This window comes from Colletes gigas, unplaced genomic scaffold (genome assembly GCF_013123115.1).
Source record: "Colletes gigas isolate AHSC1104 unplaced genomic scaffold, ASM1312311v1 Colletes_gigas_Sc00022, whole genome shotgun sequence".
Taxonomy (NCBI): Eukaryota; Metazoa; Arthropoda; class Insecta; order Hymenoptera; family Colletidae; genus Colletes; species Colletes gigas.
The window spans coordinates 637,903-663,274 of NW_025106651.1; the positions used below are offsets into that span (position 1 = coordinate 637,903).

At 36.6% G+C, this 25,372-nt stretch overlaps 1 protein-coding gene across 6 annotated transcripts in view; it reads right to left on the reverse strand.

Moving 5' to 3' along the window:
• Positions 1-535: 535 nt before the first annotated feature.
• LOC122401209 (calcium-activated potassium channel slowpoke) overlaps positions 536-25,372 on the reverse strand; it is a 121,333-nt gene continuing 96,496 nt past the window's right edge. Inside the window, exons 15-29 of one of the 6 annotated variants that reach the window (XM_043403203.1) lie at positions 24,692-24,760; positions 21,453-21,503; positions 19,101-19,121; positions 16,815-16,883; positions 14,054-14,086; positions 13,122-13,254; positions 12,646-12,705; positions 10,546-10,942; positions 10,252-10,435; positions 10,028-10,123; positions 9,819-9,955; positions 7,427-7,539; positions 7,189-7,344; positions 6,658-6,751; positions 536-6,567 (exon numbers count right to left, since the gene is read on the reverse strand). In XM_043403203.1, coding sequence (XP_043259138.1) covers positions 6,487-6,567; positions 6,658-6,751; positions 7,189-7,344; positions 7,427-7,539; positions 9,819-9,955; positions 10,028-10,123; positions 10,252-10,435; positions 10,546-10,942; positions 12,646-12,705; positions 13,122-13,254; positions 14,054-14,086; positions 16,815-16,883; positions 19,101-19,121; positions 21,453-21,503; positions 24,692-24,760 — 1,694 coding nt within the window. In that variant the 3' untranslated portion in view covers positions 536-6,486. Of the gene's footprint in view, positions 6,568-6,657; positions 6,752-7,182; positions 7,345-7,426; positions 7,540-9,818; positions 9,956-10,027; positions 10,136-10,251; positions 10,436-10,545; positions 10,943-12,645; positions 12,706-13,121; positions 13,255-14,053; positions 14,087-16,814; positions 16,884-19,100; positions 19,122-21,452; positions 21,504-24,691; positions 24,761-25,372 lie in introns of all 6 variants that reach the window. The other 5 variants (XM_043403205.1, XM_043403204.1, XM_043403206.1 and 2 more) reach the window with 5 other exon arrangements.

The window sequence follows — 25,372 nt, forward strand, 5'->3', positions numbered from 1 at the left end:
AATTATTTTGGTATTTCGTTCGATTTGTTTTGTTCTTCATTTCATTTTTGTGGGTTTCTTTATCGTTAATTATATTATACTTCGTTTAGATACACACGTTCCACATACACACAAATGCGCCGCGTGTATTCGTGCGACGCATGAGAATACGATTACGGGGGATGATATCGATTGAATCGGTGCATGATTTAATTATTAAAGAGAGTGCATGAATAATTTGTATTTTGCGAGCAGCTAGGCACGAGGTTCCCGTCCAGAGAGTGAAAGAAATCATGTGTAAAGAACGATCGTTGATCCTCTCCGCGTGTATCGTACGTAAACGGGCATATTAACGCATTTACGATCTCGTACGGTTAAGAGAACAAAAGAAAGAAAAAAGAAAATAGAAAAGAAAAACGACAATAATGGGGAGACATATCGAAGTTTAGGAACATTCACGCTTTCACGAAGTAAAATTCTACCGCCTGGCTCGTCCCACGCGACGCAAATCTCGATCGATCATCTAAAATTCTACACAAGGCTCCGACAAATTTCATCGTTTTGTCACTTAATGCACCACTTCCACAAAATTTAACGCACGAATTTTTGTTTCGTATATAATCGCAGCAAAGGCGAGGCAGGGCTATCGAGGATCTTCTATCCCGGGTGTACACAATTCTAATTGTTAGCTACGCTTGGCAAAGAATTCGACGAATACAAAATTAACTCTTACAAACAGACCATTTTTTTTTTTTTCTTTGAAGACAAAACATCACGATCGCGAATCGTGGTTTCGTTTTTTTCGTGTACGTTTTGTGAATCCTTCTTTTTTTTTGTGGGACCTCCGCCCGCGCCTCGAGAAATCGAATTTCATAAAAGGAAACAAAATTCTGTTTAAAATTCTCGATCATGCTTTCTTTCATGAATTTTCGTTTGTTGATCTTTGTATCTATCGGCAGCAACGTTAATTACGGCGGTGTCAACGAAAGTCTCGACTTGTTTGACGAAAGAAGAGAACTACAACAGTAATTCCTTGTTAAAAGTCTAGATTTTCACATCGATAACAGTTTCGGAATCATAATTCAATTTCACCTGATAACGAAAATAAAAATGTGTAATTATATCTTGGTGAGAGTATCGTCAATGGATTGGTAAAGTTTTCCCAATGAAAATGAGTACAAACACGACCTAAATTGGATTACTTTTTCAGAAATTATTAATACAATGTATAACTAAAAACACTTGGAACAAGGTCGTGTGTGGACTCATTTTCGTCTCGAATCCAAAGGGAATCAAAATAAAGATTATTACCAATTTGAAAAACCTCACCAATCCAATATTATTGGTAATATTCTCTCGAAGATATAACGAAGAAACAAAGAAACTTTATTTTGCGTTAGTGATTACCACATTAACACACTTTATCTCACTTACTCTCATTCTCGAACGAAAAGTCTTGTAACTTTTATCGAGGAATTACTGTATCGTCTTTACCTCGACTGCCTTGGCACTTATAGCGAAATATCCCGAACGTATTACGACTTATGGTCGCCAGACAATGTTGTAATTGATTTTATCCGACTTTACGTCAATGATATTTATTATCACTATTACTACCGCTTACGAATATCAATGAATTCTTTATCTAACACTCACTTCGTCAAAATAGTAGACGTAAGAACACAGATTCATGCGATAAGCTCGATTCCATCACTACTTTCATTGAATGTTGTCGAACTGTTAACGTCCGAACCATCAGCCAAGACAGTAAAGGATGAAAGATTTTTCAACCGGACAACTGATAGGTTTTCCAAGTCAGATCTTTCGTTGACTGTATCATAGTGTTCTTCGTACAAATCTACTACGCGAAACTCTTCCTTTCTTCATCGCTGAAAGATTTCTCGACGGTCGACGCGAAGAGACGTCAGCTAACAGAAAATAGGAAAAAGAGAATCTGATCGCTGCAACTAAATACCATACGCGTGAAATACTCGATTCTCGATTTCCATAACCACTACTGGCTTGCTTTCGGTTTATCGCGTCAACCAATGGGCCTTCTATCCTTTGAATTTTAGCGCAATTCGGCTTTCACAGTTACGAACGTCATAGTAGCAGTGCTGGACAAATTAGTACTCGAAACAAAGAACAGAAATTGTTTTATGTATGCTGTATATACATCATCGATCGAATTACCATGGTCAATGTAAAATTAGAATTTCTGCAAATGTACAGCAAATAAAAACTAGTTTGAAATATTTATTTGATTCTGCAAATCTAAAATAAATATTTGAAGCATGTTGTATCGTCCATTCAAAGCTTTTAGCAAACGAACAGAATGATCCCCTAATCGTACGGTGCAAAGAAAGTTTTTGAATATTCATAAATTTGCACACAACCTATTTAATATAATTAATTCAATATTTAGTTATATGTAAATAAATCTATACATATACATTGCATAAGCGAATGTGCACAAATACACAAAGCTGTTTTCGTTAAATAATGTTTCTTTCGAAAATGTCATTTTTTTTTTATTTGTCAACGTAAATCAAACGGTTGCGTTAGATATAAATGCATAGTTTGTTTTGTCGCGTACTCTTTCGATTGTTTTCTTTATTAAATAATATTCCAAAGAAATAATATTTGAAACGGTCAATGCATGTGCACAGATTTCAAACGTTACAGCGAACAATCGTTTCCTTCGAAGTTATCGTTTCAATCAGAGCATTTCAAATAAATATTTCTAGTACACTAACCTATCTCACGTAAAATCAATCTCGTTACTATTTTATTTAACCAAAACTACTTCAATGGTTGCCTTTCCAATAGTTTCCATTTGAAATAAACCCAGCAATACTACAAACATCATAAGAATACACATCAACTAATTCGTATTGATCGATGGATGTTGCACGTGTACTAGTAATCAAAACGGACGTATCAAACAAAGGGAATATCTCCTATTATAAAGTGCGCGATCAAACGATTCCTTGCACGCCGGCGAATGTATGAAAGGTACTCGTTAAGTTTCTAGCGACTCGATCATCTTGCGCGTCGAGCGATATTCTTATAATCAAAAATCTATCGCGATCAGAATCAATCTGTATAAAACTTTCAAGCATTTACACTCACATGGAACCAAATTACAAACGTATTCGTTTAACCCGACGAAAAGGAAAAAAAAAATCCGAGCTCGAAAGCGCGTCGGTGTCTTTTGTTTCCGTCGATACCTTCGTACTTGGATCCGCAATTGGTAACAGGAACGCATTCTCATTAATCTTACAACTGCCAACGAAAGATCGAACGACTAAAGAGATCTTCGTAGGTCGAGAGAAACTAACCGATACGAATTTAAAGAAAAGAAAAGAAAAAAAAAACGAGTCAGAGAACAGGAGTACGGACGACATTTTGTGCGGCTGACGCTGCGCCTACTCTTTGCATTCGACAAGAGCCCTTCTCGCCTTAATTCGAGCCCGTACATAGAAAGTTATATACAACGATAAAACACGAACTGCAGTGGCAGTGAATAGTGCACATGAATATTGCAATCAGCAGCAACGGCGGTGGCGGCGGCGTCTCGTTAATTCGCGATACACGGCAGCGTCTACCACAGCTACGTACTTTGTATTCTTTCTTGTTCATGCTTGTAAATTCGCTTCGTTCCGTTTTGCACCATTTTATCGATTCAATCTAGCCGAATGCCACGACGATCGAGCGCTGGATCGACGTATTTCGATGTGTTGTATCGTGCTGGTCGTTGTCACACATCTCTTCTTCTTTTTTTTTCTTCTTTTTGTTGTTTTTTTTTCTACTTTTTTGTTTTTACTCGGTTTGTTTATTTTCATCCTCTTTTATTTTTTGCGTTTGCACTTCCCACAGTTCCGTGTATTGTCGTTCGGCCGCACGCGAATCGCTTCCCCTAGTTCCCTTTTTCCGTCCTCGTCTCTTCATGCATATTTCCTTTGGGTGTCGTGTCGTTTAGGCGCGTGTGCCTGTGAATTTGTATCGTTGTGATCGTGTTGTTTTCTCGCGTGTATGAGTATCGTTTGTGTATAACCGTGCGCGTACATACTTCTCCGTATGTTCCTCGTACGTGTGTGTCGTTACGTGTGCGTATTTCCGATTCGTGTTAGCACGCACACGCCCATATAAAAAGTGCGCGAGTGCTTCAGAGTGAGAAGGGAGATAGATAGATAGAGAGAGATAGAGACAGACAGAGAAAGACAGAGAGAGAAAGAGATAGAGTGTGAGAGATAGAGAGATAGAAAGAGAGAGAGAGCGAGAGTGAAGAAGTATCCGTGTATAGATGTATCCGTGTATTTTCCTTACGTATGTATACTTCCATTCATCCTTATATGTATATATACATACATGTATGTATACATATACATATGGATATACATGCATACATACATATCTGTATACGTGTATGAATGTATGTATATATGTACATTCGTATATACACATACGTGAGTTTCACAAAAATATATAAAAGAGAGAGTGTCTATGTATACACACATACGTGCATATATACCTATAATTTATATATATATCAATATATAGTCGATTTATACTCAAAATCGTGTGGAAAAGGGTCTTTTATCATGTATATATATATGTATAAATGTATTATAAATATATATATACATGTGCTTGTATAAATACATATATATACGTTTATGTATAGAACCTGTACAAAGTACTTGATTGAAATTTTCGTCCTTAGCCACAACACAAGACACGAGGTAAAGGTTACACGTTGCCCCGCACTCCCGTTCACACGCACTCTATTATATCTCGGCACATCGTTTGCAAGTGATACGATCTAAAACTATCTATACAAGGTGATTCTTGCAACCAAAACAAATCATAGTCCTTTTTTTTTTCTTTCGAAGAAAACCAGAGAAATATATTGTATAATTTAGTAAAATCTACTTCTCGCAAATTTAATCCTTTTCCAATCACTTTTACTCGTTTCATTAAACGCCTTCACGTCAATCGGTTCTTTGCATTCTATCGCGTGTAAAAGTACCGAAGCAAAGAGAAGCAGCAACATCTTACGCGTCTACGAGAACACACAGTTTCATAAGTCTAGATGCTTTATCCGCACGATTCAGACCCGTTCGACTCGATGCAATTGTCGATTGATATCACATGTTTTAAGAATGCTGTGAAAGTATGTTAGAAATTAACGTCCCGATATAAAAAAAAAATTCAAATACCTTGTCAGTCGCCTTCCTTTAGTACCTTTCTTGAGAGCTCGAAAAACAGGTTGATCTAAAAAGCATTTCGTGTTTTCGAAAGAAGGGATGCATCAGCACACGAAACAGCCGCAAGTTAGACCTCACTAAACCATACGATATTTTCCTTTACCAGTTTTTTTGTCTTGTAGCTAAGAGTTGCAGTCTGTTACAGTTGCAGGGACCACCCTGCATATGCATGTATACACATACATGTACATATATGCATACGTATTTTTCTTTTGCAGACAAGGCAAGGTACAAAATCACGATATGAGAGACGAACACACGACTCTGCCCTGCGAAGTGAACAATGCTTTTACGTTTAAGGACAAAAATGTCTTGATGAAATCGATCTGAATAAATTTTTTTCATATCTCTTCCGTATCTTCCGCGGTTTCTCCTTTTTCTTCTTCTTCTTCTTTTTACAGTTTACTGTAGAACGACAATATATTCATCTCTTCTGTACCTATTTACATTATCTTGAATGAGCTACAGCGATGGTATACGTTAAGTCGCAAAGGCGATTACAATTCCTTAGCGATCAGCCTTGAAGATGTTCTCAAGCGTTTAAGATTAAGCTGCTTGCTTCGCATTGTTTTAGGTATATATTTTCTCTTCTCCTCTGTACTTTATTCTGAAGGGATGGGGAGGGGGATTGAATCACACAGTTTTACTCTTCACGGTAAGCCGTTCAGTCCGTATATTGCCTTCCACGGAAGGCGATATATTTTATATCTTACGAAGATTTAGAGAGCGTAACGTGTAGCTACCCTCGGACCACGTTTCACCATGCCGCTTCCCGTTTCCCTTCGATTATTTCTTCTGTCTCGTCGCAGATCTTCATTGATAATTATTTATTTTTTTTTTTTCTTTTTTACCCATGCGTCACGATGTTTTGTCTCCTCTTTGCTACGACCACGTCTCAACGTAAAAATGTTCGGTCACGATGTAAAAATGAATCACGCAGCGATGAGTAACAAGGAACGAAGAATACTGCGGACACTATGAAGGGAAACTGATCCAGCTGCGAGTATCGAGAGAAACATCGCTGGCAACACGTGACCAGCGGAAAAAACGGACGTGCTGATGACTTGCTCTATGGACGGGGTTTGCGATAATTCGTTGAGGACACGCGATGTCGTACCAAGATGCCAGCCAACGAAGATTAGATGGATCCGTAGGGTTGACGGACGGCATGATGGCTTCCTTTGTACGATTATATATAGGAATAAGGTCCGTCGGTGAGGGCGCTACACAGCAACAGTCAGGAGGCCTCGTCCTTTCCTCTAGTTCCTCTGTTTGGCTTGTATTCGAGACCTGGATCGAACTGCATTAACACGAAAACCTGTCGATCATCAAAGAAAACAACAATACGTTACTGATTTGTTGGAAGACAAACACTGGTTTAAACATCGATCAAGTTAATTCGACGTACCTGATCTGTAGGTAATAACGTAAAATCGTCCGGTGGATTCGTGATGACGTATCGCTTGGACGAAGCATCGCACGACGAGCTCGTGTCCCGAAACCTAAAAAATACAAACGAATATTAATGGTTGAGCCGACAGTGGTCGATGGAAAACACGGTTACACGCTATGACTACATACACCATGTACGATCGAACGGAACTAAACTAAATTAAATGCTGGCAACAGTAACTAAGCACTAAACAAATAGATGACACAAAGACAATCGTAAAAAATGATAGGTATTTGTTGGATGAAGGCAACTTACGATCGACGTTTCTTTTTCATGATGCAAAAACGCAAAATGTAAAAGTATGCGGCAAAAAATCAAAAGTTACATAGTAAGTACGAGAATGGTACGGTAAAAAGATAATTAACGGCAGTGTAACAATTGCGGCAGCCATATGAGAAATCTTTGAGACAAGGTACGTGTACAATGTTCATGTACAGTAATCCAATAAATACCATCGAGAGAAGGAAAAAAGTCCGGTACCTGTACCTGTACAGACCAATGCACAGCATTCCATACGACTTTAATGCCGCGACAAAGAGGTCACCGTACTTGCCTCCTTCGCCATATTGGGCCAATGGCCCGTCATACAACGCGATCTGACCAACTCGACAACGATCTCTGTTGGCCAAGCTATCCGCCGTACTGGAAGCAACGTATACAAATTACATATCAGAGTTATGGTACTTGGACCATCGATTGACATACGATTCTAAGTGATATTTACCTGTAACCACCCCTTAAACCTGCTCCTTCAGCCAGGATTAATTCTAACTCGGGCGTTGCTCCACCAGTAATTAGAGACCGGATCAAAGTCAGCGCATTTTGGTTAAAATAAGTCTGTAATTGATAAATAATGTACATGTACGAAATTAATACGAGCATCAACCATATTTTATTATAAAACAGCGTGTATCGTTGTGGTGGTGTTGGAAAAGTGTGAAAGGAGTCGTCTCATCGAATGGACTTTTCGTGCATTGGCTTTGAACGACGAGGATTTATGGGGACTGGAATAAACATGACAGGAGCGTGTCGTGTGCAGGCGAAAGTATGTCTACACTTCGGAAGAAAGCCGATATGAACCGTCTATTTTTCAAACGTAGAATCGAAGCCTTTGTCGCCATTGTAAACGGGTTTTAAGTCGCGCGACGGTTTCGAGATAGTCAGAGGTTTCGGTTGTAATATGGCACTGATGGATTCACAGCAGTTAAAATGACACATGTTGGCTTCTGTCGTCACGTTAAACGACTGTCACACACGCAGACATTCACTGTAGTGGTGTACCTCTGTCACTCATTTCAACGTTAGCTTCCACACCCCTTGTTATTACAGTTGGAAAATGTCAAAACAAATAAAACAGTGGCTCGAAAGAGAATCAAGTACACCACAGTCTATTTTTAGTCCCACGTAATTCGAATCTCGCACAATCACAATTCCGGAATGATATTTAATGTACAGTAGAGTTCTAATTATCCGGCACCTAGAATATTCTTCGATAAATGTTACGGATTATGTTTTACACGAACAAAGAAGTCACAGCCGCATGTATCCAGCAGTGACGTCAATACAAAACAGTTGACGAATAAAATGTAAAAATCAAAAACGAATTTTTAAAAAAAATCGATAGGGCCTAAGTGCAAAAATGTTTCGGTGAAATTAAAAAATTTCAAATCATTTTGAAAAAATTATTTTTGGTTGCGGGGGTCACTTTCAATCACTTTTGATGAAAACAAATACCCCCGAAATCCTACGCACTTTTCAGAAAAAAATTCATTACCGAAAATATAATGTCTGAACAGGAACATTCTACTGACACTTTTCATCGAAAGAAAAAATTTCAGATCGTTCTAAAAAAATTATTTTCAGTTGCAGGGGTCAATTACAATCATTTTTGGTCAATAGATATACCCTCGAAATTTTAACCATTTTCGAGAAAAAAATTCTTTACCGAAAATATAATTTCTGGCCAGAAATCTCCGCCTGAATTTTCATGCGAATCTTTAAAACATCATAACTTCTGAACGGATTGAAGGATTTTAATATTTAAAAAGGCAAACAACGCGTATTTTGGCGGAGAATATGTAAAAATTGTAGCAATATTAAAAGAGTTGTTCCTTGACCCTGTAAAATGAGAAAAACCCCATAAAAATGGTCCAATATTCAATTAGCCATAACTCCTACAATAGTGAATATATTTCAATAGAACTTTTTTCTTAAGTAGAGCTCATAGGTACCTACTAAAAAGTATTAGACAACTTTTCTGTAGGACGTCAAACAAAATTACTAAAAATCAAAAACGAATTTTTAAGAAAAATCGATAAGAGTGCCTAAATTTTTCGGCGGAATTGAAAAGTTTCAAATTACTCTGGAAAAATTATTTTCTATTACAGGGGTCAATTGCAATCATTTTTAGTGAAAACACATATCCCCGAAATCCTACATACTTTCAAGAAAAAAAATCTTTTCTTGAATGTTTCTGTAATTTCATTTCTGTATGTACAATCCAATTATCCGGCATATATGATTTTTTTTCATTGCCCTAATCCCGAGTATGCCGGATAATCGGAATTTTACTGTATTAAGAAAATTAAAAATTACATTAGTCTGTTCTGTTTTCCAGTTATAATGCTTCTAAATTCTTTTAATAGAAATTGATATTCATTATCCATACAATTGATATCTGTATCCGATTATTGGTATAATTTATTGTACTCTTTTTTTTTGTTATTGTAAATAAACAGGGTAGTTTCAAATGGTTCATCTCGGTGTTCATCTCAAGCGTAGACACATTTTGATAAACTAAAAAGGCGATTGAATCCTACTTTAAGGCTAGCTGTGTGTTAACCGTCGAGTTGTCAACGTTGTATAGTCAGTAAAATTAATCGTAGCATTATGGAACGTCTTGTCGCGTTGCATAATTAATTTCAGCTTTAAGTACACTACTGTATATATAGCAGGGAGTTTGTCTATCATCATATTTACCTGTCCATTTACCTGTCCATTCACTTGTGTTCCTACATTATTAAAAACTGACGCGAATTCTGAGGAATCGTTTGCTTAGTATTCAGTGGAGTATTCCTTGTCTATTTAATTTATATCGATTTTTTAACACCACTAACCGTCGACATTAACGAATCTAACACGCTGACGGCAAAGGCAGTACCGCAAGCGAAGGGTTGGGTGAGGTAGAGTTCCGTGTCCGGATCGTCGTCGTCGTCCTGGTCAAGGAACTGCACGTTGCTATCGTTTACGAGTTCTGAGAACGAAATAGGAATTTAGAGACATCGACGCTCGCACAGGCAAACGAACCAAGTCGTGTTTTCGATACCTGTTATCATTGGCACGTTTGCTCCATAAACGGATCCTCGCCGCTGTAAAACGATCGGGCTGCCAACTGCGGTCAAATTACCTTGCTCATTATTCGCTGGAATTGCCACTTAAGATTTAATTGTGCGTACGCAACAATACATGGAAAGTAAAATAAATAGTAAAAAATATGAATAGGTGAGTCAGACGTTGTTGTAATTCAGAGATCGTCGCGACGATGCATACCTTGGCTGAGCACTCCAATCGTGTCGTCGAAGGTCATAGCCTTGATATTAAGGGACGCGAGGATAGCCTCCTTGTCGGCGAGGGTGGGGTCATCATTGCTAGGCACTTTAGCCGACAGGATGCAACACATGTCGCACAGATTTACGTTTACGGCGCGCAAATCTGCTCTGCTTAGTGGTGAACCCTGCAAGAATCGAGCCCGATTTTATATATACGATCTAAACGTGACGTTGGTGACGAAGTTAAATTTCAGCGATGCCAACGACGTTTAAACAACCAGGAAATATTCTTTACGTTTAGCACCGATATCTTTGGTAGATTCTGCAACATTTTCCACTCGCGGCGGATGTAGTCCACAGACCCAACTATCACTACATGTTTAAGCTCGTGGTAATGGAAATTGGAAGCTCGTAATGGCATGACGAGGTTTCTCAGTCCGATGAGGGGCGAGTCGGGATCGGCGAACAGGCAGACGACGACGTGCCCGTTGAGGACCGTCATGGCTGCCTGGTTACGATCCAATATGCAGTCTTCGAGGTTACGGGATGGACTCCAATGGAACATGCCCGTCGAATCGTACTTCATCTCGGTCTTCTCAAAATCGAAGTCCTTCGCCTGATCGTCGGCGATTCCGACTTGCAGACCGCCGTTGTTATTCACGTTCGTGCCGCCCGAGGCTCTGCTTGTTGGCCTGAAATTAGTTTTAACGCGCGGTCTTAACGATGTCGATGTCGATGTCTCGATATGAATAAAAATTCGAAGCATATATTTGAACCGTATCAATAGGCGGCACATAATCGTTTGCGTTGAGTTACAGAATTTGCAAAAAAAGTAGCTTACTAGTAACGGATCAGTAATATGTCTACAACTAGCATCGCTTTAGTTAAAGTTTACCGTTTTAAACAAAACGAATCTAATGCTTTAAGCTTAATCAGCAGCCATGTCTGGAAGTACAAGTTTTATAAAATATATTTGCATTAGCAAAGGACATTCAAGATCATTCAATTAATGCTTCTGAAGAAGAAGGGGTACTAGAAACTGGATACTTATAAATACAAGAGGTACATAAGGAACTTTATCCGGAACAAACTTGATTGCCACCAAGCAAATAATGCGGTTTCGACGCGACGATGCGTTGTTAATTATCATCGTGCAATTCGAACCGCATTAAATGATACGTTTCCTACTGGTTGGCTTGGCTGAGGTAGCCGTATTGAGTTTCGACTGAGATCACTCGATCTGCCACTCTTAGATCTCTTTCCTGGGATGAAAGAATCTACCATTCTTAATAATATTGAGATCATTTCTGAGACAAGAAACTATTTAACTTGGCCCTTTTAAATTGTCACATGCACTGCACTAATTAACAAAATGATTTTGAATGACCTAAACTAACGCAGCTCATCCTTTGTATATTTTACCATGAGGAATTATCTGCTCGTCGGCTGTGGTATGAATAATAGAACACCCTGTATAGCATCACATGCAAAAGCAACAAAACGTAATGAATTAACAAACTTTTGAGTGGTTAAGTAAACCATTATGTTTTTTTAAATGTAACTATTTGCAAAATCATGCTCAGTGACGGATCTAGAAGAGCTCGAGAAGAGGGGGGTTAATAGAAAATTCGAAATTTCGATAAATCAGTTTTAAGCAATTAAAATTCAGATAATAGATATGCTTGGCCATGCTTAAAAGTGCCAATCATTATGGATGTAAAATCATGCAGATATTTTACACCTGAAATGGTTGAGTGTTTCATGTTCATTTGTTAACCCGTGTAAATTCTATAAATGATATGTAACAGATTTTACTGATGACTAAAGACTAATTTCTTTTAAATTTTAAAGAAAACTCAAGACTAAGACTTTATTCAACATTAAAAACAATTTTACGAAAGCTTCCACAGATTTCCTAGCCTACAAAAATTATTATTTGGTAACCTGGGATTCGCATCAATTGCTATGAGACAAGAATGCTATTTTATTACCCGCAAGAACTAACTAAGTATCATAAAAATACCAGAATCATTATTTTTTTAGAAGTAATAGGTACAATGTATACATACTAGTTATCCATGGATACGAATAAAAAGAAAGCCTGCAAACAATTTTTCTTATTTGTTAAGTGATCGATCATAAAATTATTTTCACACTTTATATCTCCTTCGCCTTCGATGCTCTCTATACGAAGAAAACAATAAAGTATCTAAAACTATAAACCACAGTGTGAGTCGGTATGGTTAAAATTGAGATTGACGAACGTTGGAAACCTGTAAAAGTATACATTCGCATGCAATTAGCTAGCAAGCTTTCGCGTATGAAAATTACACGACTAAATATAATCACAGCAAACATCGCGCAACAAACGAGAGTGTTAACGAATAAAGCGTACATGAGTTTTTTCACTTCGTAGGCGAGATGGTAGCCAGGGTATGCAGACTCCTCTTGCGATCTAGAATCAGAAGGATTTTGCAACGTTGGATTTACTTTCGCATAGAACAACCGTTCCATTCATTCACGACGATTTATATTCTTAAACATATCGTGGTTAAGGAATTTCAATTATTTAATACGATATTCTTCGTTCAAAAATGAGCTTATCGTACTAGGTGAAGACATATATCAACAAATATGCAAAGCGAATACAAGAATTGTAATTTCATCTAAAATGGACAGACGAAAAGATCGCTAAAATTTATTCGAAACTTCTTCAGTGAAGTCCAATCGCAAGAAACTTTAGCAACGCCGACTTTCCGCTCGTCAGCGTCTCTGCGTAATTAAGTTTTCATAGTTCGATCCGCATGCTCGAGATCTTGCCTATCGAAGAGAGAATCTATAATAGAAATAATTAAATTTGAAACCACGTACCTTTGATTGTACGGTTGATTTGGACTTGATAAACTGTCGTTCGTCGCTCGATTTACGTTCGGTTTCACCTTGTTTACCTGCTTCGTCGAATTCATCATGGTCATCCCGACGGAATTTCGATGATTTCTCATGGCTGAAAAAAAAGAACGTTCTCGCATTAATAGGACGATCGGTTAGAAACAGAATGCTTAAATAACACTTTCGGTTTTGCAGGCACGAACAATTCTACTTATAATTTGAACTATTTTAAAAGACGTACTAATGAATAATAAAAAGTTTCACAAAAGTTACTATGCAACGTATATGTCGCTTAAAAAGATTCAAATCACGCGCAGAATATTTCTTCGTACCTTCGAAACCGGAAGACTCGTTTAAGCGTTTCGAAACATCGATTACATTTATAATACAAAATAACAATATCCATCGGCGAAATTAATTACATAATTAACTTTAAAACTGTACACTGCTCTAAGTTAAGTTCCCTTTATCTTCTAATTCTTAGGGCAGTGGAAGCTAGTTACGTCTCAAGGCGTTCAATTTCTAGATCAACTATGACTACTTTTGAAACTACGAGTACGAGAACTCTTTCAGATATTTGAACGGGCTTACGAATATAGAAAAGAAATTCAGAAACAAACGGCTCCAGTGTACAGTTTATCCATTGTTAGTGTACAGTTCTATTGGAGAAGATAAACGTCGACATACATGTAGATAAAATAAAATGCACGTCTAGTAAACGATAGAAATCCATTTAGACCGTGGCGATTCGTAACAATGCGCATTCGTGTTCTTTTAACAAGTGTTTACGATTAAAACAGTGCGGGGGTAATATTTTCGTGGTCCTTGTGCTGCGATGTCAAGAAGCATTGGGATACTCTCGTGGGGGTAACACAAGAAAATTAACGAGCATTAGGGGTTCATTCGAAACTCACCGTTTGGGTCGTCTCGTTCGCGACTGACCTCACCTACAATTAATACATTAGCATTAATTCGTATCTAGACTTCTCGTCTAGCGTAGCTAATAGACAAAGCAACAATGGTTAAGACAATTACAGTGTGTCACACTGATCGTGACCTAACACCCCCCCCCATTATAGCGCATTATACTTTTTATCAGCAAGAGCCTACAGTCCCATGCTTACAGGCACGCATACTTATCTCTTGCACGTGCCACCTCGTCAATATTAAATGGCCAGAATTGCAAATGACTAGCAAACGGTATAGTTTCCAAGAATACATCAAATATTTATTCACTATGTAAATTATAAATGTCCTACTTTCGTCTTATTGCTTACTAATTAAATACAAAAATCACATAATTATTTGCTGTTCGTTTGGTAAATGGAAATTACTTGCGTTCAATTTTAAAATATTTTAAATTATAAAATAATCTCCTGTCAGTTATAATAAGGTAGTGCAGCGATGTATTTAATATCTGAGGAAACTTTAATATCCTTCTGGACAAAATTTCTGAATAATCTTGGAGGCAATAAGCCTCGAAAGAAGCAATTTAAGATATTAATGAAAACCAAGGAACGTTCGCGACACAAGCAATTTCTAGCCATTATAACGCGTGCTAAGTATAATAATAGCCTGCGAAGGATAATAAAGAAGCGGTTAGGCGCTCGTCACGATAATCAGATGAAACACCACCTGTACGTAATAAATCGAGAAAATTAAATAGATCATGGAAATGTGCCCTGTCTAACGTTACCATGGAAAGAAATTTTAATAACAAATATGACCAATCTACCGTGCTCTCTACAACTATCAATTCATTGTTTTGCAATCGTTAATGTGACACAAATAGAACGCACATATTTAAGTAAGAATAAACTGTTAATATATCGAAAACAGATACAAGTGACACATATAACAAAAAAAGATTACTCTAAACATCCTAAACCAAAATGTTCATATATTTCAGACATATAAAATAGACAGAAAATACTGAATCGCTCAAAACATTTGAATTTGAACAGCATTTCTCAAACTATCTATGACGTTTAGACTAATACCAAGATCAGATTCAGAAAATAAATAAAAATAAATTTATGGCCCAGTCGAATATTAAATTTCTATATTACGTAACTATTCCTCAACGTAAAGAGTGAGAAACGCTGATGTTAAATTTCTGCTATACTACATACGCAGACGAACACCACAATAAATTTACTGCATTTATTTAATTACACGGAAAGATTCAATCATCGCGTGATTCTAATAAAATATCTGCTTTTATTTGAATGGCAATCGGTAATTATTTCCTCGAGTTATTTGGACTCTTTTGGTAACCAATACTGTATTATTATTTCGAATAAATTAATTACTGTGTCTTATTCATTCCTGTTTTTCCGAAACTATAACTTTAACCGAATGAAGGCTACAACAAAACGTGAGTGACGCTAAATGTGATATAAAAGCTACGAAATTTGATGATACTAGTACGTTCACTAAGCGCTATGTAAATAATAAATTCTAATGAATACTACGAGAAACAGACAATAAACGAAGAGAAAGAAAAACGAATAATGGTGCATTGACTAATGACTCTATAAAATTGAAAATCAATTTCTGTGATCTATGGTAGAAATTAAAGGGAAACTACAAAGAAACGAAATCAACTAATTAAACAAATTAACTTAATATACGAACTATAATGTAACTACTGTAGCTACATGCACTCATCAAGACCGGAGAAAGTAGTAGACAACAATGATAATTTATATTTCGTTTCGATTATAAACGAATAATTTATTCGAATAACTCTATAGTTCTTTCCTACTTTCTCCAAAATCGTTACAAGAACAGAGTAGGCGTTTTCCGATACATGTTCATCAAACATAAAACAGTATTGGATTTTGCTTAAACAAACTTAGTATTCAAATATTCAAGATAAATATATCAAATATAGTACTTAACTTATTGACCAAAATAGTTAGATCAAACAGAAATTCTATTGAAATAATACGTGAAGCTTTTACAATTAATTCGTTCAGAATAAATGCTATCAATATATAATAATATGAATATCACTTGTGTTTATTTAATGGAAAATACTTTCTACTGTTACAGATACTCTCATGAAAATATTTCCAGATTACGATTTTCCTTAAATATTGCTCAAACCCAGTACTGTTTAATGCCAAACAAAGTTTCTCTGAATTACTGAGAAATATCGGAATTGGCCATTGAAACGTAATTGTGATTATATCGCGAATGTTTACACACGTATGTCATAGATAAATATGTTGGATTACTTGAAATATGCAGATAATAAAATTTTTAATTCCGTATATTCCGGTATATTCTGCAAATCCTACTTATTTCGAAATGTACAATATATAAATAAATAAAAATATAATACACGTACAAAACATGTGAAGTATATACAAGTATATGATAATATTTGCAAATAAGAAGTGGAAGGCATTGCATTATAAAAGTATACGTTTGCATAAACATCCGAGATGTAGTAGTGATACAGAACCAAAAAAAAGAAAATCGGAAACCGACAGTGTGAACAGTTAAAGATCGAGAGCGCAGTACTTCTCGTGAAGCGGCTTTTCGAATTGTCTCGTACGTGAGATTCATTGAAAGCAATTGGTTACAGTGTACCAATATATCATGTGATTTATTGAAATAAGGAAGATCAGCTTGCGAGATTGTAGCATGGTTTTGATTGAGGTGTACCTGTACCTCTTACGTGAACCATCTTGGGCAGTTCTGGCGGAGTGAATGTAGGGGGAGGATGGTGGTCGTCTGTAACAAACCACTACACATGTTAGCTACCCTAACTAATAATCTAAGGCCTAATAACTACTCTATCTCTATCACTGACTAGAGTAAAGCTTCGTTCCAGCGTCGAAGAACGAACAAATTTTAATTCAAAGTCCGATTTTTCATTGTACATTACTTTACTTTGTTTTGCATAGGCATTTATGCGAGTACAATTGCCTCCAAAGTGAATTAATACTTCCATAGCAAGAACCACGCTTTGCACGATATCTTCACCGTGCCAAGCGATCGAACTATGGAGGATCAATCACCTGGGAGTCCTCAGCTATTGTACAAACTGATCTCACGCTGCAACAGACCTTAGTACTAATAAAACTGTCTAAGTATTACTGCCTAATCATACATGTATTTGAAATCTACCGTTCCCAATGCTGCTCGTGGCAACGCGGACGAGCGAACAATTAAAATGGACGATGCATTATGTGCACGCTAGAGGAACAGACTTCGAGCAACCGTGAATCTCCTCCGCGTTGTACAAACGTGATCTAACGTAATGCTAAAGTACACATGTTCATTATACCATGTTAAGCGCTGTACGCAGGCAAATACTTAATACATGCCAAAATTCACAGAGCCAAAGAACGACGATCGGCCGTGTCTCGGTAACATCGTGCCAAAGAAAAGTGATGCCTTGAGTAAAACCAAGATGGCGGCCGCGTTGGACGGATCCACGAATAAACAAGAACGTTCCAATATCGTAGGCGGGTATCTTTGTCTCTGTCAAGTGCTACTTAATCGTACTTAAAGCATGCAGTGATAACTTCTTACGACGTGGATATTTACTCGACATTGCCAGTGCACGTTTTAATCGGTATAAAACTTGTGCGACATACTGGAGGATTCGAAAGAGTGCTCGATAAATCGTAGAGTTCTACCGTGTTTAAGCAGAGTTACTAAAGGTGATCCTTGTTAGGAAAGGACCGGTGTGAAATTTGTCGTTTGCAAAAATGTATTTGCGAACGCAGATCGTTATTTTTTCTTGACTAACTAGTTTCATTTCCCGTTTGGTCCGGGTTAGGCTCATAGCATCAAGCTAGACGTAACGTAGCGTCTGTGAAAGGCCACTTTGCACATTTGTACAGATCGACGTCCTATGCAGGATGAGACCAAAACAGGCCACCTCGATAAATCCTTCGTCCTCGCGATGGAAAATAATCGAGAAGTTATTTGGCTACGAGTTGGACCAACAATTATTTTGATTGTAATCGTAAGGCACTGTATATTTATTTTTGGTCTTTAATCGAGACACAATGTTTTAAATTCAATTGAACGAGTAATTGAAATCAAAGTGGTACTTTAGAATATCTCGAAGTACTTTTTACGTATTTTTAGGATACTTAACTTGGAGCCAAACTTTTGTTCGTGAAATATTTTTCTACCGTGAGACGAAAAGAGTTGTTCAGGTGATCTGTTTTAAATACCTAATCCCGTATAGTTAGCATTCTAGTACGTGATTAATTTTCACATTGGATTCTACGATGCTTAATGTCGTAGGACATGCAAGAGTATATAATACACTTTTAGCATATTCATAAGGGAAAATACCGAAACCAGAAATTCGAAAAATACGCGGAACCACTGAGGAACAAGCGGTGAACGTCTTGAAAAGTTTTTTTATCTAAATTTAAATAATTCATATTTTACTTTGATCGACAAATAGTGAAAGTAATTAATCTAAATATTCAAATATTCATTTCGAATTGTAATAAAATTGTTTAAGCGACTGAGGACCTTCGGTAATATTTTTCATACATTTTTAAATATTTTCTATCGTCAAAGAATAATTTAAACCATAGGAGAGAATATAAAACAGTAAAATTTTACTTATCGCGACGTCCCTCGCGCGCCGTCAACGATTCGTTAATTTTTTGAATCTTGAGGTCAGGGATTGTCCCTTAAAAGCTCAGTGATATTCCAGCAGAAAAAGTAGGAAGAATAAAATAAAAACAGATGTGCAATAGGTGGAACTCTTCTTTCAGCGGTATCGATCAAAATAATACAGCGTTGCTCTGTAATTGATGATGGCTACGTATAGCCTACTTCTTGTGATCTATTTATTTTATGCGTCTTCTTATTATCACGAATCTAGCGGCAGTGAAATGTATTATATATTATATTGTCCATATAATATATATTACATATATGCGTTATTATTATACACCCGTTCCGTGGTAGACTTACTTGCATACGAGAAGTCTTCACCTACGTGGTAGTAGAGGACGAAGAGAAGAAAGTTCGAACAGATAGACACATAGAAAGTTAGTTAAAGGGTTCCTTTCTTGACTTTAGGTGTAGATAGACTGTATGAATGTTTTACGTGTATACGTGTTTGTGTCTGTATGTACGTGTACGTGCACGCGTGTCTGTGCGGTGTATCGTTGAGACTAGGTATGCATGTGTGTCATAGATGCCTATGTATGGCGATACACATTAAAATATATACACGCATGGATCACAGGTGAGTTACAGATGAGAAAATAACTTGTGTGAGGCTCTGATGAGCGATGCGAGTGAAAATGTTGATTCTTCGTCTTTTTCTATTACATATTTTATACGCACATTGCAGACATAACTGATTCTCTACACATTAACGTGAACATTGAAGTCTCGTTGCACAGACTTATTTTGTTCCCAGGCAACAAGTGTTAACAATCATGTGCGTTGGATTATTGATGACACATCGTTTAGATTGAGTCGAATTAGGAATTACGGAATACGCGTTGAAGAAGAAATATTAAATTCACTATTAACCCAATTGAAGCAGTTTTTTACGTAACAATAATCGTAAATTCAAATTTATGCGATGTTTCTTCATATAATGATATTATTGACCACGTGGGGAAAGAAATATTTCAAACGATACTTTGGAAAAATAGAGTCTTTTATTAGAGTTATTGATCCTGATAGAAATTAAAGATTACTGTCCGTGACAGAAATGACTTTTTACTTTAATGAAAACGTCTGGTTCTTCGAAACGTATTTCGTAATAAGCCAAAGCACACTAGTGGTTCATAGGTAGTGTAACATGTACGATTGTCCACACATTTGCAATGATGTTGAAAAAATTTAAAGGATCGAAGCAAGTTATCGAATTATCGCGGAGCAACGTCCCCGATATTGTCGTTAATTCAGCGACAAGACGAGTAAAAAACAACGCAATAAAGAACTAGCTCTAAGATACTCTAAAAACACGTCGAATGATCAGATATCGAACATCGATGCAAGATTATAGTTAAAAGTAGTTCAAGACTCAAGGCAATCACATCGCGCGAGTTTATAGTCGATTAGTTTTAATAATTCACTCACAGCAATAACCATCGAAAAGACACAAACCTCCAGAAAACTACATTCAAGACGACATTGATAGAAATATGTAATTTCAATTGAAAAAAAAAAAGAAATGGAAAACATCACATCAATAGGATTTCAAAACACTAATAGTATTCTACTCTGAAATCAATTGTTAATTAGTTCGGACGAAGTTACACTGACTAGCACAACAATTATATCTATGTGTTCTAATTGTCAGTACGAAATCGAGAAAATACTTATGTTATAGAAATAACTGTAAAAATGATCGATTAAACATTGTGCTATTCTTGTAAAGTATTCAATGCGAATCTATTCAATTTTTATGTACTTCCAATCACCGACGATCGTTTCGCGGTTAATGCTTTTTTAACGACGTTGTTTCATCAACATATAGAGGATTATAACCCAAATATCATAGCTCTGTTTTAAATGAAAATAGAAATATCTAAAAAATTCTGTTATCCTATTTGTTCCAAGTGCATCAAAATCTGTGAGAGTAATAATACTTATTTTATCAACTGCAGGTATTTTTTAATAATAGTTTCTTAATACTTCATGCATGAATATTTAAAAGAAAATAGATGTAAATACAAGCAAATATTATTATGACATTTAGTCTTTCTCAAAATATAGAAGATCAGTGAACGTACAAAATCAAAATTAAAATTGGTGAAACAACGTTGATGAGAACACTATCGGTGAAACGTTTGTCGGTGATTGAAACTGCATCGATTCGTCTTTTATTAGACGTTCTGTTGAACTGAATTTTATTAAATTAAGTCTTAACGAATTTAACTCTCCTAATTTATGCTTCAAACATATACGAATAAATCATTAATCGACTGTTGGAAATTTTGTTAAATTTTTTACGGCACTACGGCCGGTGTAAGCAAACAATTGCGTGAGGTAATGATTCCAATTCGTACATTTTTGCACGCTAAAACGTAAATAATTAATGTGTGTCGAATGAACGATGAAAGGAGAACTCTAGTATGCGTGACCTTCAAGTCGAATAGACTCATTTTATTAAATATCACTTTTAAATTACTATTATTGCCACGAGCATGAAATTCTAATTGTTCAAATTTCTCAGTCATTTCGAATTAAAGGTCTGATTGAATCGATGATTTGGCTAGTTTTCAGACGTTGGAATGACAAAACAAAAAGTATGATATAAGGAAATAATATGTGGAATAGAATCTACACGCGGGGGATACATACTTGCTCTTCCAACCATTTGAACAGCTCGCACGCCTTTCCGGAATGTGGCCACTGCCCGAAGGGAGGAGAACCAGAGCTGTTAGTTGTCATACCAAAATAATGTCAACCTAGATGCAGGAGGTGGCAACAGGTGGAGAGGGTCTATGTGTAGATCCAGTCTCGATCGATGGGTCACGTATTGCAGTCGTTCTATAGCAGTGAATTTGATACTAATTTTTAAATGTCTGGCGCGACAACCGATCGAAAACGATGATACACGCGCGCGCGTCATCTATCATAATGGAAAGATCATGTAAAGGTTCGAGAAACGGACATCCAAACGTATTCGAATTTCTATTGCAATCGTTTTAGAAAGATTACTGCAACGTGACAATCGACAGAGAAGTTTGTCAATAAACTGCTGATTATTGGTTAAATGACTTTGGTCTATTGTGAGGGGGTTAAAAAACACACAAAGGTACACTGTCCACCTCATTACGCAGTGGTCACTAGAACTCCTATTGGGAATCGTATTCTCTTACAAATTAATAATAATTACAGTGCTAAACGTTATTGTTGTGACATTGGTGAATGATGTTAAATGTGCGTAACGTGTGAAGGGAGAATGGAGTATTTTGAGCCGTTATGTTCGATAAACCCTGGGCATTGATCACCATCATCCATGTAAACTTAGAACTTAAGGAGTTTATACCGAAGGCATTCGCTTGTAAGCCATATTAAAGTTCGACGTATCGAAAGCTGCAAACGCTTTCGGGACTTTCACACCGTACACCATCGATCTCTCTTCTTCGTGAACGGGCTCACGGGTATTCGAACGGAACCTTCGAAGATCGCTGTAAGTCTATTTAGTTCAATTCGTAAGTAATAAGAAAAAATTCACCATTCGAAATTAGTTCTAGTTAGCAATTTCTTAAGTTTCCTCTTTGGACCGAAAAGGCAGTCGATTCTTTCTTGCTTGAACGCTTCTTTAAATTTTATTTATTTGATCTGCGTATTAAATGAGTACACAAGTTCTACTTATTTTGTCTGACGCCGCAATGAAATAAAAATTCCAGTTGTAGGTCTACCATGACTACACATAAATCTGACTTTACTTAGTTAATGAAATTTTTAATATACGTACATACAGAATATGTATTTAACAATTCCGCATGCAGAAAGTAATACGAAAACTTTAGAGAGATAAATTTTACTATTGGTTCTATAGGACCAAACGTTCCTCAAATATTCTAAATATTTTTAAACGTAGAACGAAAAATGGTGTAACGAATCATTTTCTTTTTATACTGTATAATTATTTTGTTGGGAAAACATTGAACGCCTTAAAAGGGATAAAGTTCTATACAGAAACACTATTTAACACGATATAACCATAGTTTTATAATCGATGAAAACATGCAAAGAGTAATCTGGAACAATGGCGAGTACAACAGAATAAAAGCATTTGCTACGAAAAGTAGCCGCATTTTAATTTCACAAGAAAAAACTGGTAGAACTTATGCACTCATAAAAAGGAAAGTGCCATATGAAATTACTGTATTATACCATATACTATTCCGTTCGATTAATATCAAACTAGAGTCTGATCTCGCGAGAATAAAATTTGTTTATTCGCGAAATGTTTCAAGAATTTTCAGTAATAATACATAATTTCACATTGTATGCGTGCGCAAAACGGCCCAGATTAATCACTCTGTAAAAAAATCTTACGATGAAATAATTTGGGCAATTATTGCGGTTACGCCTAAAGATTCGTGGTTCTAAACCAACCTACGAGTCAACACGGTTTGCGAATTGAAAAACATCCAAACAATTCGTTCAACATCATTTTCAAAATTGACAAAATCGCTTAGTAGAGGAAACGAATACTTTCTAACCATAAACGTGAGGAAAGTACTTTAACGATGCTTCGCGTGAGCACACTGAAACAACGGATAATTATTGCCAAGCCTGAAACGAGCAACTTTGTTAATTAGTGAAACGTAACAGCCATGAACGTGTAGACACAGAATATACGATTCGATAGAACGTGCTTAGCGTAAATGCGTATCTGCAGAAACAACGATTTCACGTGAGAACTGAAGCCAAACGCGTATTAAACGCAACTGTGTACAGGTTGCACGAAACGTGTTTATCGTGTTTTTCACGTATAAAATCACTTTAATTGGCAGACACTTGTTTGGTATGCTGCAAAAATTTACCTTGATTTTTATATTCGAGGTCAAACTTTTTCTCTTGGTTTCTATTTGTTCCTTTACTGTTTCAGTATTTATTTATACACATCATCCCTCACATTTCTCAACCTGTTTCGTCCAAAAAGTATATATCAAATGTTAATGAAATTTGTGTACATAGAAATAAAAGAATTTAAATAACTTCAAAATTTCAATAATTTTTGGTGAAAAAGCAATTTTCTCGCGATTTACAACTTCTTGTGAATTTCTTATCCTCGTATAGATTAAAATACGTAGAAATAAAAAAACAATTTGACCTTAAATTTAAAGATCAAAACGAAGCTTACAGTTTAATCCTTTAACAAATTCCCACCAATCCAAGCGTGTGAATTTATCTGTGAAATCCGCGACAAACAATTTTTTACATACTGTACATTCTCGATAAGTGAGAGAAGTATTTGTATCGCGTAAACTTGTGATTTCAACAATTGGTAAATCACAAAATGAAAAGATGGGCATAACAAGGCACTGCCGTTATTAATGGTCTTCGTCCGGTTCGAACTCGACGTTCCTGCTTCAATTAGAGAACGATGCTCGTCAAATTTCAGCTCTAGCAAAAGCCCAGCGAGAACAATACGAACCGAACAATGTCAAAGAGCATAAAGTTCAAAGGTATTGTGGAGTAAGTGCATGTAAACGTGGAGTATTAAATATTGAACTTTGATTTTGCGGTTTATTTGCATCACTTGTATCATCTTACCTCGTTCAATGTAAAACCAACGAAGCTCTGCTTGAGTCAATCGTACTCTCCGAATACGTTATTGGCGAATACAAACACATACACAATATGCAACAGATATGTTTACCTATGTTTTCCATGTTTGACTCAAACAGAGAAAATTTGTCAGAATAACGATCGGGTTTCACGTCGTCTACTGACCCGCGAACAAGTTTTGGCGCCTCGAAAACGCTCTTTACGATTATTCTGACAAAGTTTCGAAAGTAACTCGACGGGATTATGCATTGGGATCAACAGGACAGAGAGGAAGGTGCAAAGACGCGTACCGTCGAGGTAACTGCTGTAGGCAGTGTTTCCCTTCACCATGCCAGTCTGCATCATCATCATCCCCACATCTGCAAAAATCGAGCGATCGGCCCGGATACACGTTTGTGAATAAACAGATAGGGTCAATACTGTCCAAGTAACTCAAAGTTTGGGAATGGGGAGGTTTATTTGCACAGCTAAGAAATGTCGCAAACGGGGGAACTAAATACGGTCATGGTCACTTTCCTCAGATTCGTACGTTCGTAATACGGATTAATATAATTAGACCACTGAGAATCATTAACACTAGATTTACGGAAGCCGTCAATTTGACGGGTGTCTGATTCCATATTTAAAATTGCAGAACGCGTAAATATTATTTTTTAACAACTTATGTTGAATTTGATTGGTGCACTGGCATGAATACATATTCTAATTAAAAGAAAAATCGTATTGGAAGGTAATCGTCAACATGAAAGGTAAATCTAGTGTTAAGAATGAATGTAACTTGGCAAATGGTTTCTACGGTGAGTAAATTTAGTCGCGTTCGCGCACGAATCCGAGAGTAAAGCAGTTATTATTTACAATTTGAGTTATCTTCTGGCGGAGGGGGGCACAAGATGCTGAAAAGTAAAACACAGAAACTCGCCCATACATTTCGGATACCTTCGACGTGTTCCTAGCCATCTTCGAATACTCTC